We start from the raw sequence: 16,006 nt of genomic DNA on the forward strand, positions 1-16,006 counted from the left end.
CAAGTGGCCTCCAAGATTTTAACATTTAATTGACATTGATGATTGCCCCACTGGACAACTACGGGGAACACGTTCTCTCCCCGGCTGAGTGTGCCCGGCATACGAAAACTGCCAGGGAATTATTAATTTTCATATCGCTGCTTAGCTGAGCTATTATTCGCATACGTCAGCTGTGCTCGCCATCAACTTGGACTCGACATGGACGTGAAGAAGACGTACGAAATAAATTCTGTGGCACTTGCAGACAGCCAGCAGACAAGGCCATGGATGTGCACAGCAGCGGACAAAATACTAGGACTATAGTTCATAGCCAAAGATTGCAACATCGAAAAAAAAACTAAAGTCAGCTTTATTGTCGCTTGTTTTGCTATCAGATACCCATTATATAGCTGGATAGCATGTAGTTATCCATTTGAGATAAGACATATTTAGGTATATTGTTTACAATATTCTTAAAAGTTCTTTTACCATTTCCACACCTTATAAGTACCTCAGCAAGTGCACTATTTAGCTGCTTAATATGTGTTTTGGGTTTAACTTCTTGCTGGGATTTCTCTTGCTTACAGCAAACTATTGCGTTGCTGGGCGCAATCATTCAAAGTTTCTCTATTGGGTTAAAAGAGTTAAGTGTCTGAATTCAACGCCAACTCATTGGCGCTGGCTTTCGGCTGGATTTGGTTTTGTTTTCCGCTCAGCTTGGCTTTCTTCGCACCGTTGTTCGTTGTGTGTTTTGTTTTCGCTTCTTTAAATGAACGTTATTAAGCAGATCTTTATCGCCGAGTGATTTATTCATTAAAAAAACATTTATTAGCTAGAAACAAGCCGCCGTGTGTGCGTGTATCCAGCCCAACCAAATCACACACGAATCGCCCATATTCACACTCACATCCACATTCACATTCACATTTGTCCATATGGCCTGGTTCGCCTCGCTGCCTCATTTGTGGCGCATTAAAATGCAAAAGCGTGTTTGTTCCTGGAAAAACTGCAAAGCCCCTCTGCGTTATTTTTTTTTTACTCTTTTCCATATCAAATTGCGGGTGTGGACTCAACTGCCAGCTGCTGAGGCGTGCGGCTTGTTTTATGAACTTGCATATTTTCACAATTTTCCGCGCTTCTGTTCCACGGCGTTTGTGCGTGCGTTTTAATCACTTAATTAGAGAGCCACTTAATTGACTGGGGCTCTCGCGAATTATGCAAACAATCGATGTGCGATGTGCGATGTGCGAGTGTTGCAGGAAATGGGCCTCGGGTGGTCGAGTTCGTGTCTTAAGTCTTTTGTTCAGCGGTGCCTGGCAAGGAAATTGAAAGGTGGAGTATTTCCAATACGCAAAGCGCATATTGATTAGAAACTAAATGAAATAACTTCAATATATATGGTTTATTACAAATAAAAAAATTATTTAAAAAGTTAATGGTTTTAAAACATTTAGTTGAGATAAAAACTACATGCTATTAAGATATAGGTTGTGTGTTTTATAGGTGTGATTTTATTTCCTAGTTAAGTTCATCTGGTTATCGCTTAACTGATTTTGATTGCCCTCCTATGTTCCCGTTTAACCCGTTCCTGTGGCGCACAATTAGCGAACGAAACCATTCATTAGCCCCAATGCCTTTCCTCCTGAAAAACCAGTTGATGAGCCGAACCTGATGGCATTGCCCGATTTCCCCAGTTTTGATTACATGTCCCCAGTTGCCATTTACAGAGCGACACACCCATCGAATCGACGTGGAGTGCTGTGGGAAATCGCCGCCACAATGCAGACATTTCAATTAGCATTTGGCTAAACATAAGGCAAACAGTCTGGCCAATTTCCATTCAATGAAGCCAATAAAATGGAACAAACCGATTCGCAGATGGCAGCATAAATACTTGTTAGTCGCCCATACTCGTCTTTTGTTAATCACTCTGTTCACTCCCAATGCTTTCTGGCCAACGGAAAAACCTGGCTAGGTGGCTTCTTCTTGGCCTTTTTGGTGTCATAAGGAAGCGTCCAAATGATTCATAATTTATGCCTGCCCGTCGTTTTCATGGCCATTGCCATTCCCCAATCCCCATCCTCGTGCCCATTCCTATTCCCAATCCTATTCGCTGCTTTCGTTACTTAATTTCTCCTACTTATCGCGTTGGCTTGTGCCCGTTGGCCCGGCTTTTCCATTCCCGCAATCACCTGTAATTGTAATGCATTTCGGGCTTGCACAGGAAAAAACAGACTTGGTTTAAGAAAATATGTATAATGAATGAAAAAGATCGCTATTTGAATTGGATCTTAACTATATAACATTTTTATCATTTTAAGATTTAAATTAGTACTTTTTGAATACTTTTCCTTCGACCAACTATTTTCTCTCTCTGTAAAAGTGCGTGGCCGTCGACGCAGTGGCTGTCGCTTGTCTGGTGCGTTGATAGTTGAAAAAATTACTTACAAATTACATGCGTAGCTTAAGCCCCCCCTTCGCCCCCCTGCGGCATTCGGCTGGCTTAATGTGCAGGAAAATGCAGGAAAACTCGGGGCGGGGCAATGGGCTGTGGGGTATTAGCGTTGTGGGTCTCGTGGCCCGATCGTAAATTGCATTTTCCAATTGAATTCTGAGCTCTGAGCACTGGTCAGTGCGACGAGGTCGTCGGAACAGCCGCGTAATACCCTAGAATAAAAATGGTTGTTCAGCAGAGAAGCAACCATTTCCCAGAACTTTGGCCTGGTTGATTTCCCATCGTTAGGGGCAAAGTGACGGGCTCATTAGCATATAAATATTGTTGTAATTACGCCTGGTAAATAATGCAATTTTGCCATTTTATAGACCCTGCTTGTGCTAAATTAAAATTATTATAATTGAGTTAAGCGAATGGAGTGGTAGGTAGGTGAGTGGTAGGGCTTAGTGGAATTTCGCATGGCTTAAAATGCAGCACGGAACATGGCCATAAAGTGTAGCTGCGTTTAGCTTAAACAAGTCGACAATTTAAAAAGCCAATTTGCGCATAATACGGCGAACGTGAGCGAAAATTCAAAACAGAACTGCACACGCACTCGCAAAGGCGCAGAATGAATAAGTTTTAAAATCCAAGTGCAGGTAGCGTGTTGTGCAAATTTCTACGCAAATGACCATTAATGCAAATGCTGTTTGCTCATTAAAGAAACATTGCCCGCCCACCAAAGTGACCCAAATTCACTTGCCATTCGGAATGGGTGGTTTGTTTGAATGTAATCAAACATGGATCAAAGTGGGGGTCACTTTTATGAGAATATATTTTTATTATATTTATTTGTTTTTTATTTTATATATTAAGCCCTATCAACTATCTTGCTTTGTGACATAAAAGTGGACTATTTAAATAAATTTTTATACAATCTTGATATGCATTTCAAAAAATATATCAACAGTTCCTTTTAAGAACAACAAATTTTATATTACTTTTTTAAATAAGTAAATCTGATGCTAAAAACTCATCAGCTTGCTTATATAAAATACACATATACCTTAAAATAGATATAAAGCCATAAAAATAAATAAAATATTTGAAAACACTGGCGTTAGTCAATACTGAAACGAACTTTCGTGCACAGCTTTGCGCTGATCTGGCAGCACTGTGTTACTTCCATGAAAACGATCTTCTTCTTCTTCGAGAACTTTAAAAAGAATCACTTGGTAAAACCGATTTTAGTCCAAAAATAAGCCAATTTGAGTGAAAAACATGGGACGTCGCCGTGCCAAGATGCCTAATTTCACCATTGGCGACTTTGTGTTTGCCAAGGTGCGCGGCTATCGCCCCTGGCCAGGCCGCATCCTGAAACGCATCGGTGCCACGGCATACAGTGTTTATTTCTATGGAACCTGCAACTACGCCAAAGTGGCTCGCAAAGAGGTCGTCGGCTTCGAGAAGAATCTGAATCGACTTGGAGTGGTCCAGCAGAAGGGACACGTCTGCAATCCAAGTTTCCGGGGCTCCATGCTGCAGGCACGCGAGGCATACGACAATCCGGATAAAGATTACGGCTACTACCAGCAGTTGGCTCTGGACAACGGCGATTGCATTAACGCCGAGGACCTGGGACTGGAGTACATGGTTACCGAAGATCTGGGCAACCTAATGGACGAGCAGGCTGCCACGGAACAGGAGGTGGCAGAGAAGGATGTCAACGAACAGGAGCAGAATGTGGAGCTAAATTCAGTGGGTCAGATCTTTAGCAACCAGCAGCATGAGGAGAATTCAGAGGAGTCTGCTTCGAATTGTCAGCTGGAGGAGCAGGAAGAATCAAATTCGGAGGTGGAGCAGGTCTCCGAACAGCATTACTCGATCGCTCAGATAGTTTCTCTGAAATCGAAGAAATTGATGGATACTCCAATTAACATGACCTGCCACCGGCGACGCTAGTCAAAATAAAAAAAAAAAAGAAACTAGGAGCTGGATTCTATAAACTATGACGAAATGATTTGTTTGCACACAACATACTCAAAAATTCATGCATTATGTAGCAATTTTATGAATTGTGTACTTTCATTCCTTGACATACAAACAAAATCGTAATTTTAATAAAATGCCAATCAAAATGTACTTAAACCTAACAAAACTAAACTCACTATTTTGTTCTCAATCAACATTATTATAAACATTAACTTGTGTTCTTTAAAGTAGACGAGTCAAATCAAAGTAATGGAAATTTAAGAACTCCCTTTTTAGGACACAGCATAATTTGACTGAACCAAAACGGATTTCGGGAATTGGCGGGCCATTAAGAAGACGTGGGCGTGCCTCTGGCCATAATGGCTGTTGCGTGATCCTCCACTGCTGACCTCCACACATCATCCAGGCAGGCTGGGCGCTAATCGAAGCTCGACTTGGGGCACGTTTCCGCATTAAATGCTGCACCATCAGCATGGGCAGGTCACCCATCAGCCATCATGGCAGCCACCCCCGGGATGAGTCTCCCCAGAGGCGTTTGCTGGATAGTTTAGCTAAATGCCGTCGTAAAAGAACGCCGGCCATTAAACCAACAAGCCGCGCAGCGGAATCAACATCGAAGATTCCCACCCTAGTTTCGGCTGATTTAATTGGACAATGCTGCAACTGGAGGAGGAGGAGGAGGAGCAGGAAGAGCAGGAGGAGGAGCAGGAAGAGCAGGAGGAGGATTACAAGAACTTTCTGGACGGAGTGCAAGCTGCGATGAGGATGCTTCGATTAACAAATTATCGCCACCGCAGCAAATTAATCGCAGCAGCAGCAGCAGCCTGGCATCTGTATAACAAAGTACGGGATTCCGAATCTGGGTTAACGAGAGGACGACCGATGACCGCAAATCAGATTCACTAAGCCGGCAATGAGATTTCCCGACCGCATCGATTTGTTTTAATGCCAGAAATGCATTTGCGCCGCTCCAACAGATTGCACCAGCTGGCAGAGCGAAACGCTAGGAGCTGCATCCGAAGCGGGAGGTGCACTAAGGAAAATCAGTAGGTGGATTCATTTATATATATTTATTCAATTATATATAACAACAAACATATTTACAGCATCATCGTTCGTTTGTGTATAGTACCGAATGCGAATTCCTCAGCAATCTTTTCCATGGTTGTGTGCTTCCTTCATAGACTGTGTTTTCAGTGTACCTCATACTTTTCCGAGTGACCGAGATGCTGCTGCAAGATCCCTTGGCGGCTCCAGCATCCTTGGCCATCTCGACAGCTGTCTGCTGGTGGGTTTAACGTTGTCCTGCGTTGCTCTGCGGTCTGGACCAGATTGTTAAGTTGTGCGATATGCATATGGATGGTTATATGGAATGGGGTACTCCTCGGCCTGAACATACCTCATTCCCGACGACGATCCCTGTCCTGGGCCGTAAAATGTCAAATTAATGTTACAACATATCCAGCGATTTCTGATGGCATTTGACAATGCCGAGTGGAAATTCCTGCAGGTGACGCAATTTCCCTGTAATTTGTTTGGCCGCACGTACCGTCGCCACGACATGGGGCATTGTCAGCTCGTTTGTGCCTGCCCAGCATAAACAAAACATCCAACCAAAACCGAACCAAGACGATCTGATCCCAAACGCGCCCAGGGACCTGCAGTCCTATTGGAGTATTGGAGTGTGGAGTGTGGGGTGTGTGGTTAGGTCGGTTATTGGATGGCCGGTACTTGATAGTTGGTTATTGGTAGGTGTCAATGTGTGGGCATGTCGCACACGTGTGCCGCTCCTGCCCTGGGGCCATAAATTCACTTAGTTTATTTGCTGCCTCGGCTTCTGTGTCCACTTGGCCAGACACTCCGCCGACACCCGACCGGCCATCCAGTCCACATCCAATCCACCACAGTCGAGTTCGGCGGAAATTTGTGAAGGAAATCAAATTAAAATTTCGCTAATTTATCAGCCGCTCGGAAATCGTGAGTCCACTTGGGTGCCAGGGGGCGCTAATTGGCAAGCCATTCGCATATCGGTGTTGCCGACTTGGCTTTAATGGTGGCTCAAAGTTGGCTTTATTTTGAAGTAAGGCAAATATAATTTACAAGCAGTTGAAATACACAAATTTCTAAATGAACTTCTAAGAGCTGTATTTTCTAAAATTTAAAATTTAGACTAAACATATATAGTTTCAGTTATTGGCAGCACTATTATTTTAAACCCACAAAATACAGAAACTGAGGGCCTGCCAAAGGAAATGGCGCGGGGTGGTGCTAAATTTTTGCATTTTATCGAAACGACTTCATCAGCCAGTCGGTCTGGAAAGGTTTGGGTCTGGCCTGGTCGGGAGATCGAGGTCCGAAACAAAGGCATTCTAATTAAAATTCCCATGTGTCAGAAATTTTATTTATTCCCTTGCCAGGCCAAGTGCATCAATCAAACTTTTGCACAACCAGCAATTAATTCTTCTTTTTTTTTCGGCAGCATTATATTTGGATGGTAAGGGTGTGAAGGGGGAAGGGATTGGGAGTCGATATTATTGGCAGATCCCTTAAAATCAAATTGCCTCATCGTTAACACCCGAAAGTGGTTGGGATTTGGAAATTGGGACGGGCTGGGAGGATTGGAATCGTTGGCTAATCGATGACTGATTGAGCATATGAAGGCTACACTCGACAACAAAACAGCGGTTCAAGTTGTAGTAACTTCATATCTCTTGAATACCCATATGAAATGACTAGCCTTTTGTTCGTCTAGTGTTCGCACTCTATTAAAACGATTATGATAGGCCGAATCAACCCCTGTTTTTTTGAATCGTTTTGGTTTTTGGTGTCCCCTGTTGAGCATTCAGGGAGCACATGTTATTATTTGTTTTTCATGAAGTGGTTGATTACAATCGATCCTCCCCAATCATTTTCATCCAACCCTGATTGTCCGCCAACTGTGGTTACAATTTGACTTGCAGTCAGAACTAAGCAGGAATTCGAGCCAAATGAACCAGGAGTAAAATGGATGACTTTGATTAAATAGGTTTCGGAGATGGGAAACCACTTTGAATAAATATTTAAATAATATTTAGTACATTAATTAACATTATTTTCTAATATAGTTGCAGTTCAGGAAACTTAAAAACACAAATACTAACAAAAATCTATAAACTATTTCTTGAAACTAAAAATGTCTATTAATTTAATTTTCTATATAATTCTATAATTTTTATTCAAAAATATTAATTTTTTAACTCAAATATCATTGGATATTGGAAAGGAAACAATAAACTTCCATTTTATTATCTGGAAAAATATAATTAAATTCCATTTAAGTTAAGATCATAAAAGTCAGCATTTTATGGCTTTTGGCTTGTGGGTCAGCAGGTGAAAATTGAAAATCGAGGTGGGTCACCACGCCACCCACACCTCGCATAATTGGCCCATGTCGAGCATTTGGTAATACGCGATGGAAGGGCTCCAAGTTGGCCAGATAGAAGACATCATTGACATCGATTCAGTATGCAAAGCATCGTCGCATTTTAATCGCCTCAGTGGGTGGCATTCTCATTGGGAACAACGACGAACACTAATGGAAACTTACGTCGCTTTTTAATTGATTTGTGCCAAAAGTTTTATAGGTTTTTAAAGCCGTCCAAAACAAATGGGCAGCGATTGTTGGCCGGGCCCAAACGCAATCGCAGATCGAACAAATTCGAAACGACCCCCCGCCGGAGGAGCGAACCTAATTATGGAACGCCAGAAATGGCAAATTAGCATAAAATTTAGCAACATTAAAAATTATAGTTTATTATGCTCGAGTGTCGCGTGTGTGTGCGTGTGCTCCTTTTTATTGTTGCTCTGTGACTAAATTGATTAATGAGCCCATTTAATAGCTGCGTCTGCTTATGGAGATATTTTTATGACACTTAAAGAAATTATGACGGGCATTTTTTCGCCTTTAATTTCAACTATTTTCGTTTACCGTTGGCCACAAGTTGCACAATTTTGGCCGCTCACAGTGAAAGTGCCTAAAGGGTGGAAAAGGGGGGCAGGGTGGGGAATCATTAAGTTTTGGCCATAAAAATAAATTTGGGGCTGGGCGGATTAAGCGAGTTATGGCCTGGTGTTAAGGTGTTGGCGGCACATTTCTTTCACGGCGATTTGAGTGGGGCGATTTTTTTGGTCGATTTTAATGGGTCCATTAAATGCAAAATTTTGATTTATCTGGCTTCGGCCATTCAGATGCTAATAATGGCGACAGAATGACGTAGTATTGTTCATCAATTTATGGTGGTAATACCCAATTTTTATAGATTTTTGTTTGTGATCAAATGTGGCGGAATTTCGGAATATTCGAATCTTTTCTTCATTTTACTCACTACTGATATCTTTTATATTTTACTGCATACTTTAAAATAATTTGAATATCCTTATTGAGGAAAATAAAGCTGCCAGATGGCCTTAATTTTTCTGTCAAATATTGTCCCATTGACGACAATCTGTCAGTACCGTCAAAACTAAAATATATTTGAGTGTTTTATATGCAGCTGTATAAACCTGAAAATGTCTTGGAATGCGAAACAAAAATTGCCCTTCCTGGAGGGAAAGGATAGCGACTATTTTCAATCCTATTCCCGCCTGGAGACCCACATGAACATGCTGAGGGACTCGGTGCGCATGGAGGCTTTTCGCGATGCCATCGTCCAGAATCGAGGGCTATTCCAGGACAAGGTCGTGCTGGATGTGGGCTGTGGCACTGGTATACTATCCCTCTTTGCCGCCGAGGCGGGAGCCAGTAAAGTTATAGCCGTGGAATGCACCGATATAGCGGATTTAGCCGAGGAGATAATAAGGGACAATCAGAAGGAGGATGTGGTGAAGGTGGTCAAGGGATTGGTGGAGCAGGTGGAGCTGCCCGACGGCATTGAGAAGGTGGACATCATAGTCTCCGAGTGGATGGGGTAAGCTATTTAACTGAAGTTATAAACTATTAAAATGACTTGCAATTTATATTATTAGAAATGCTCTGTATATGGAGGCCATGATAAACTCCGTGCTGTTTGCCCGGGATAAGTGGCTCACGCGTGGTGGGCGAATCCTGCCCAGCACTGGTAACCTCTGGTTAATGGGGGCCTATGATCCGCATCGGCGGACTAATCTTAACTTTTGGTGCAACGTGGAGGGCATCGACATGGGCTGTGTGAAAAAGCCATTCTCCCAGGAGCCCTTGGTGGAGTGTGTGCCCATCCAGCAGCTGCTCACCGACGAGTGCTTCATACACTCCACCAACCTGGCTGTGGCCCGCAACCAGCCGGTGCAGTTTCAATCGAACTTTCAATTAAAAGTGATGCGAACTGGAATTATCAATATGCTGGTCCTGTACTTCGATGTCTTGTTTCCGTCGGGAAAGTCGAACAAATCCGTAACCCTGTCCACCTCGCCGCATTCGCCATGGACCCACTGGGAGCAGACCGTGCTCCATCTGGACGAGCCACTGTATGTGAGGATCAGGGATCGGGTGCGCGGGGAGCTGGCCATGACGCCCACTGGACAAGATGGACGCGGCATGAACTTTGACCTGCACCTCAGCTTCCGTGGCGAAAGAACGCGAGTGGAGAGCTTCAAGAGCTTCTGCTCATCAAGTTGAACCTGGGAGTCCATTTGAAATCGAAAAACATAAGAATGTTGAACCGAATTGATAACTGCCATAAAATGGGTCGTTAATCTAGGGTCTCCAATTGCCCAAGGGTTGTGTTTTTTTTTTTTTTATATATTCAGTGGACAATCAATCCGCGGCGGGGCTTAGAAAGTGGACAGCCGAAATGTTAACGACTTTCCTAACAAATTAATTTCAAAGCCAGGTCATTGCCGAGGGGAGAATGTGAAAATGTGTCCCTCGCCGGCTCTAATTAATTGATGGGCCGTCGTATAAATTTGTGAAAGCCAACGCCGTGGGCTTACAATGAACGCCTTTTATGCGTTTATAACTCTATTTACTATTTTAGCCATTTTCATTGTCTCGCTTCTCGCATCTGGAGAGGTTGCCCAAAAAATCTCTTGTCAGCTCGTTTTGTGTTTGTGCATGGAGTGGTCTTTGTTAATGGCAGTTCTTAAAAGGCCATAAAGTTGCTTTATGCGCCCATGAAATTAATATGCACACCATTATTGGACATGATTATAAAATATAGGTAATCTAGCGCGCACAAAAGCGCCACAAATGAGCCAGCGATCTTTGATTTTCGGTCAACACTTGTTCGCATCCCGCGTCGGAGATTTCGGTGGACATCCCGCTGGGCGCATTAACAAAGTCCCAGACAAAAACAGCACCCAGATGGATCCGATCCCAGCCGATCTGATCCTCGACAGTAAGCCAACCAACCAACCAGCAAGTGTGGGCCCAGAAAACATTTCAATTTGTATAACCCCATGACCAAATCCTACTACTCCTCATTCCTGTTGTTTGGGTATCAAATTGCTGGCATTTGTCAACGGAGCGGGGACACTGCGCACCAAGTCGCCTATAAATTAGAGACTCGTTAGACAGCTTAGCCGCTTGCCCAGATTTGGAGCCCAGTGTATCCTGTCGCTGCTCCCGCTGATAAGAAGGTACGATCCCACAATTGGCTCATAACTAATTGGTGTCACTTGGATGGCGATAACGCATGGGAACTGTGAGAAATGCCGGACGATAATCTATTCGGAATTTATGGGGGTGACTGGGGCGTGAAATGTGAAACCAGGATAATATGGTACAATTTCCAAGTCGAATTCATTTAAAATTTACAACAATTTAATTTAACAAGTTAAGTTTAATATAAACATTCTAAATAAGTTATATTTTGAATATACCCATGTGTATTGAGTATACCAATTTAAGTAATCAGTTGAAGTTTATCAAAGTTTGACACATTGAATACCTTATAATATAAATCATGGATCTAGAGCAGAATCTGCTGAGAGAAATGGCGGACAGCATGTTAAACGATGTAATCTCTACCAGAGCGTACGAATGGGTATTCAAGCGCTATGAAAGACTTTTCAAGGATAAGGTCAAGATAAGTTAACTTTTCGAAATGTATCTTTTAATGATCGATTTTCAATAGATAGTCTTGGACGTGGGATGTCGCAGTGGATTGCTTAGTTTGATGAGCGTGGAAGCGGGTGCCGTCAAAGTCATGGCCCTGGGCAATAGGGAAAGTGCTGAATTTGTTAGCAAGGCTTTTATCGGCACTGAGAAGGAGGATATCTTCGAGTTTATCGAGGGCGATATCCATGAGATAGTTCTGCCCTGCGGTCTGAAGAAGGTGGACATAATAGTGTCCGAGTGGATAGGGTACGTAGTTTCAAGTTGCCACATTACAACCAACTAGATTTCAGTTACTTATTTCACAGTCACTCCGTTTTCGTGGATTCGCTTTTCAAGGAGGTGATCTTCGCCAGAGAAAAGTGGCTGGTTAAGAGTGGTTTCATCATACCCAATGTGGCTCAACTTTTTGTCTGCGGAATCGCGGATCATCCGCGTAAGACTGTCGAAGGGAATATTCTTCCCCAATCGGATTATCCTGGTAGTAGTTTTATGGCCAGAGAACCCGTTTCTCTGATAGAGGATTACGTATCCAAGGAGCAGATGATAACTGAAAAGTTCCTTCTGAAAACCATCGATCTCTGCACTGCCCATATAAGTGATGAGACCTTCAGGGTTCCCTTCAGGCTACGTGGCTTGAGGGACAGTCAACTTGGAGCCGTGGTGCTCTATTCAGATATTGGACTCTGCCGACCGAAGGGAAAGTTTAGACTCATGTTTTCCACAGGTCCCAAAAGACCTCGCACCTATGTGAGGCAAACCATATTGTTTATGGATAATCCCGTCGAGGTGGCCAAACGTGAGGTGGTAACCGGAGACCTTGGGATGTACTACAAGCCGGATGAGCATCGCGAAGTGGAGTACTCCTTCTCCTTAGGCAGTTCCACAGTCGCAAATCCATGATCGGAATAGGAAGAACACGATGGTGTTTCGGTACTATGCGAATGACTTAAATTTGAGCGAAATAAAAGGGGGCTCTTCTTGTTGATGTATTCATGGCAATCTTTGGACCCTCTGCCGCTGCAAGGGGAGCAGGCTGGGGATCGTTGGCCGATCGAAATTTATGGCCGTGCTGCATCAATTAGGGCGGCTGCTACCCAAAGACAATGGTTCTGGACAAGGGATCTGGCTGGGGATCGGCTCTGTGTCTGCCACCGATTCTGACTGACTTATTTTTTGTGTAAGCCCTCCTTTTTGACTGCTTTGGCTTCTTTGGCTGACCTGATCGGTGTTTAGCTTTGACGTTGCTACAACGATTTAAAATGATGTCGCGCATAATTCACCGACCATCGAACATCGACCATCCACCATCCGCAATCGTCTTGCCAGACTGTGCGTCGTGATTTGGCTCTGGGGCTTGGGTTTGTTCCAACGGCCTCGTTTGCAGTGAGAGCTCTTTTGTTCTGATCTCATAACCGATCTCTGATCCCAGAGCGCACTTGGTTAGCCCAGCGAAAGGAATCCGTTCGCGGATCTCGATTCCGATTCTCCCCGGCCATTCACATGGTTAAGTGACATTTCGTCTGCTGAATGTGCACTGCGGAAAAAAGGGTAGTTCACGTCAGAATTAAGTCCCTAAACTTCCTTTCAAAAATATATTTTCTTCAGAAGCCGTCTTTTATATCCTACTACAGCACGCTTAGTGACGAAACTTGATTATCTAAAAAAATATTATTTTTTATAGTGTAAATTACAAAGAATATATAGCTTTTCTTTACAATAATTTAGGTCTTTGGACTTTTTTAATTAATTACACATCTTTAATTGTGTTTTTCAGCTTTCCTAGGTAGTTTTTTTTTCAGTGTACTCTGCCTGTAAAGCCCGAGGCTTGATCTTGAGGGTTCGTGATGGATTAGCATCGTTTTGCCGTGAGGATAATGTGTCGTCCGCAATGATTTTGGTTGACAAGCGCGCGTTTTTTTTTTCGGCTCGTTGTCTTTTCTGCCTCGACCGTTTCTCGGAAATAATTATGCTACTTTTGTGCAAGAATAACAGCATTTTTGTACAAATTGCATAAAAATTTAAATTGCCCCGAGCGCTTGAGCGGATTTTTGGTTTTTGTGCTGTTTGCTTGCAAAATTGCTTAATAATGAAATGCCAATGGATTAAGCGCAATTTGTGCGGCATGTCCACTGATTGTCCCCGGGATTTTTATCTTTATCGCGTTCTTTTTCAGCTGCACAACCTGGCCGAAACAATTGGCCAGTCTTGGCCCAGATCCCCGGCAATCCTTGCCAGAGACCCATCATCACCAGTCCCATCATCACCATCAACCTGAACACGTTCGATTTGCTGGGATTTGCTTTGTTTTTTGCTTTTTTACACCTAACGAGGTTGGAGTCCAGATAAAAATGGGGAGGGGGAAAAAAAACCGAAAACCCTATAACTGCCTCTTTTTCTCGAGGCCTTGCAGCGTTTTCATTAAATTCGCTTAATAGCGCAATATAATTTAAACAAGTAGTAACATAAAATAAAACTCACAGCCACGCACTGAAAGGCATAAAGATGAAGCAAATTACTCCGGACCGAAACAGAGCAGTCCAGAATTCGAGCTCCTTGGGCCCGATGACGATTGTGGGGAGGGGATGTGAAGGGTTCTGGCCAAGAGTCTCAGTTGGCCAGTTATGGCGCATGGGCGAGACCTCTCCGTCGACCAGCAATGGCAATAAGTTCGCTTAACGAGGGTTTAATTTATGATTTGTTATGTTTCCGGTTCATGTTCTTGTTGCCAGCAAAATTATTGGCCATAAAGCCAAGGTGTGGATTATAGTGGCTGGCAGTGGTAGCTGGGCCAAGTCATTGGCAATCGAGCCATGGCGATTTGGGAACAAAAAAAAAACAACAAGAGGGGAAAATGATTGTTGGTAAATACATACGAGTGCCGGGCATTTCGATGAGGTCACCAGGGGGAGGCAAAGTTTAATGGGTCAGCATTATCCCATGATTCTCGAAAAGTTGGCTATCACATTTCCTTCTCACCGAAGTCAGTGATTAATGATGTTCTACTAAACTAAATAAGTATATAAAATAATTAAACTCGTTCGGTTATACATAAGTGCTCTAATCCATTTGGTAAGTAAATGACCAGTACAATTTGGTCTTGACCACTAATAGACCCTAATCCCTTCTTCACGCTCACCGTGAATTTGTGGCCAAGGAGTCCAGGATGATAAGGCCATCGAACGCATTGCGTTGAAAATCGATTTGTAGTTTTATTCCGTTCCATATTTTGCCCATGGCCCTTGGGTTGCGCCTGCGCAAACAACTCGCGATGCGGATAACAACGGATAAGAAAATAAGCAGAGACACCACGAAACGAAGGAGGTGGATCAGGAGGATCGGGAGGATCCCGGCCAAGCCGGCGAAGAGGAGCCCGAGGAGGAGCCGCATTGGTCCAGGCAACGCCAACGAGTATCTGGTGGAACATAAATTACGCGACTAACAAGCAGCGCCCCGTGCAGCTAAAAAAGATACAAAAAGCCCAGGGGGAGGCGGATGAAAAAACACTTCAAACTTGGGAACTGAATTGTACAGCGAAAAAAATCGATCATTACTCGCTTACTGCTAAATTTTGGATAGCAATTAAAGGGATTACACTAGGCAACAAAACGAAAGTGATTTAAATTATCTGAAAACTTTCAGTTCAGTAAACAACATAAGATTGATTGTTTAGTTCAGTATAGCTTGTTACATTATAAGAAATTATTAATATTTTTCTGTTGGCAATATTCCTTTCTTTCTATAATAATAAAATTTGTTATATATAAATGATTATTTTAAAAACTCACACCGTTTACTTGCAGTGCTCCTGAGCCTGGCCCTCTTAGTTCAGAGAGCTCTGGGCCAAAGTGAGTTGCACAAATTATAAATGAAAGCGGGTGTTGGAGTCGTCCTATCCAGGGGCCCTCATCCCGATTTCGGGATGACCCATCCCCACACTCACGATTAGGTGCAGCAATTTGGCCGTGGCTGTCTGTGATTGAGACCGAGGCAGTGCTCGAAACGAAGTTAAAAATCAAATTAGCGAATGTGTTGAAAATTAAAAACAAATTCACGGATAAATTGCATCTGCCAGATACGCAATTATTACGAGGGCCAAAGGACGTGGGGGCCCACTGACTTATGGACTCCGTCCAACCTGCGGTTCTCTGGAGCTGTTGTGGAGTGGCTGGAGTTCTGCGTTTCGGTTTCCCCATGATTCTTGTGTGCCTGCCTGTGTATGCCGTGTATCTGTATCTGCACCCCTGCATCTGTATCTGCCCGCGAGGTGTTGCAATTTTACGTTTTTTACGCGAGTTTTTATTCCATGAAATCCACATGAATTTCACATGGCAGTGCAAATACTCGGCCTAAATGGGTCCCGATGTCCCTGGTCCGTTTGGCGGAAAACATGTCGAATTAACACGCTCTAAGGGGCAGCTGGACGATTCAAGTCGAGCCGAGTTGAGTTCAGTTCAGTTGAGTTGAGGTTCCCTTTTTTGTATATTTAAATGTTGGCAAATTAGCTGAAATTTCTTCTCGCAATTCTCGTG

General features: G+C 43.3%; 4 protein-coding genes across 4 annotated transcripts; 3 read left to right on the forward strand and 1 right to left on the reverse strand.

Annotated features, from left to right (window-relative positions):
- Positions 1–3,609: 3,609 nt before the first annotated feature.
- Positions 3,610–4,561, forward strand: LOC6606459 (hepatoma-derived growth factor-related protein 3). The gene has a single exon (XM_002031226.2). It carries the CDS (start codon positions 3,695–3,697, stop codon positions 4,373–4,375), a length of 681 nt encoding a protein of 226 aa, XP_002031262.1. The 5' UTR covers positions 3,610–3,694; the 3' UTR covers positions 4,376–4,561.
- Positions 4,562–5,699: 1,138 nt separating this feature from the next.
- On the reverse strand, positions 5,700–5,968 carry LOC6606461. Its single transcript, XM_002031228.1, has 2 exons — positions 5,805–5,968; positions 5,700–5,727 (listed from the first exon to the last, which is right to left on the reverse strand). Exons 1-2 carry the CDS (start codon positions 5,966–5,968, stop codon positions 5,700–5,702), a joined length of 192 nt encoding a protein of 63 aa, XP_002031264.1.
- Positions 5,969–8,888: 2,920 nt separating this feature from the next.
- Positions 8,889–10,575, forward strand: LOC6606460 (protein arginine N-methyltransferase 1). Its single transcript, XM_032721572.1, has 2 exons — positions 8,889–9,351; positions 9,410–10,575. Exons 1-2 carry the CDS (start codon positions 8,954–8,956, stop codon positions 10,035–10,037), a joined length of 1,026 nt encoding a protein of 341 aa, XP_032577463.1. The 5' UTR covers positions 8,889–8,953; the 3' UTR covers positions 10,038–10,575.
- Positions 10,576–11,291: 716 nt separating this feature from the next.
- LOC6606462 (probable protein arginine N-methyltransferase 1.2) lies at positions 11,292–12,439 on the forward strand. Its single transcript, XM_002031229.2, has 3 exons — positions 11,292–11,439; positions 11,494–11,723; positions 11,783–12,439. Exons 1-3 carry the CDS (start codon positions 11,323–11,325, stop codon positions 12,375–12,377), a joined length of 942 nt encoding a protein of 313 aa, XP_002031265.1. The 5' UTR covers positions 11,292–11,322; the 3' UTR covers positions 12,378–12,439.
- Positions 12,440–16,006: the final 3,567 nt, after the last annotated feature.

Source organism: Drosophila sechellia, chromosome 3R (assembly GCF_004382195.2).
Source record: "Drosophila sechellia strain sech25 chromosome 3R, ASM438219v1, whole genome shotgun sequence".
Lineage (NCBI taxonomy): Eukaryota > Metazoa > Arthropoda > Insecta > Diptera > Drosophilidae > Drosophila > Drosophila sechellia.

Bases quoted from the DNA above. Each gene is read 5' to 3' on its own strand.
- LOC6606459 (XM_002031226.2), top strand. From the start codon at position 3,695: ATGGGACGTCGCCGTGCCAAGATGCCTAATTTCACCATTGGCGACTTT.
- LOC6606461 (XM_002031228.1), bottom strand. From the start codon at position 5,968: ATGTCGTGGCGACGGTACGTGCGGCCAAACAAATTACAGGGAAATTGC. The intron at 5,728-5,804 runs GTATGTTCAGGC...AATCTGGTCCAG, and splicing joins GGATCGTCGTCGGGAATGAG to ACCGCAGAGCAACGCAGGAC.
- LOC6606460 (XM_032721572.1), top strand. From the start codon at position 8,954: ATGTCTTGGAATGCGAAACAAAAATTGCCCTTCCTGGAGGGAAAGGAT. The intron at 9,352-9,409 runs GTAAGCTATTTA...TTATATTATTAG, and splicing joins ATAGTCTCCGAGTGGATGGG to AAATGCTCTGTATATGGAGG.
- LOC6606462 (XM_002031229.2), top strand. From the start codon at position 11,323: ATGGATCTAGAGCAGAATCTGCTGAGAGAAATGGCGGACAGCATGTTA. The intron at 11,440-11,493 runs GTCAAGATAAGT...GATTTTCAATAG, and splicing joins AAAGACTTTTCAAGGATAAG to ATAGTCTTGGACGTGGGATG. The intron at 11,724-11,782 runs GTACGTAGTTTC...CTTATTTCACAG, and splicing joins ATAGTGTCCGAGTGGATAGG to TCACTCCGTTTTCGTGGATT.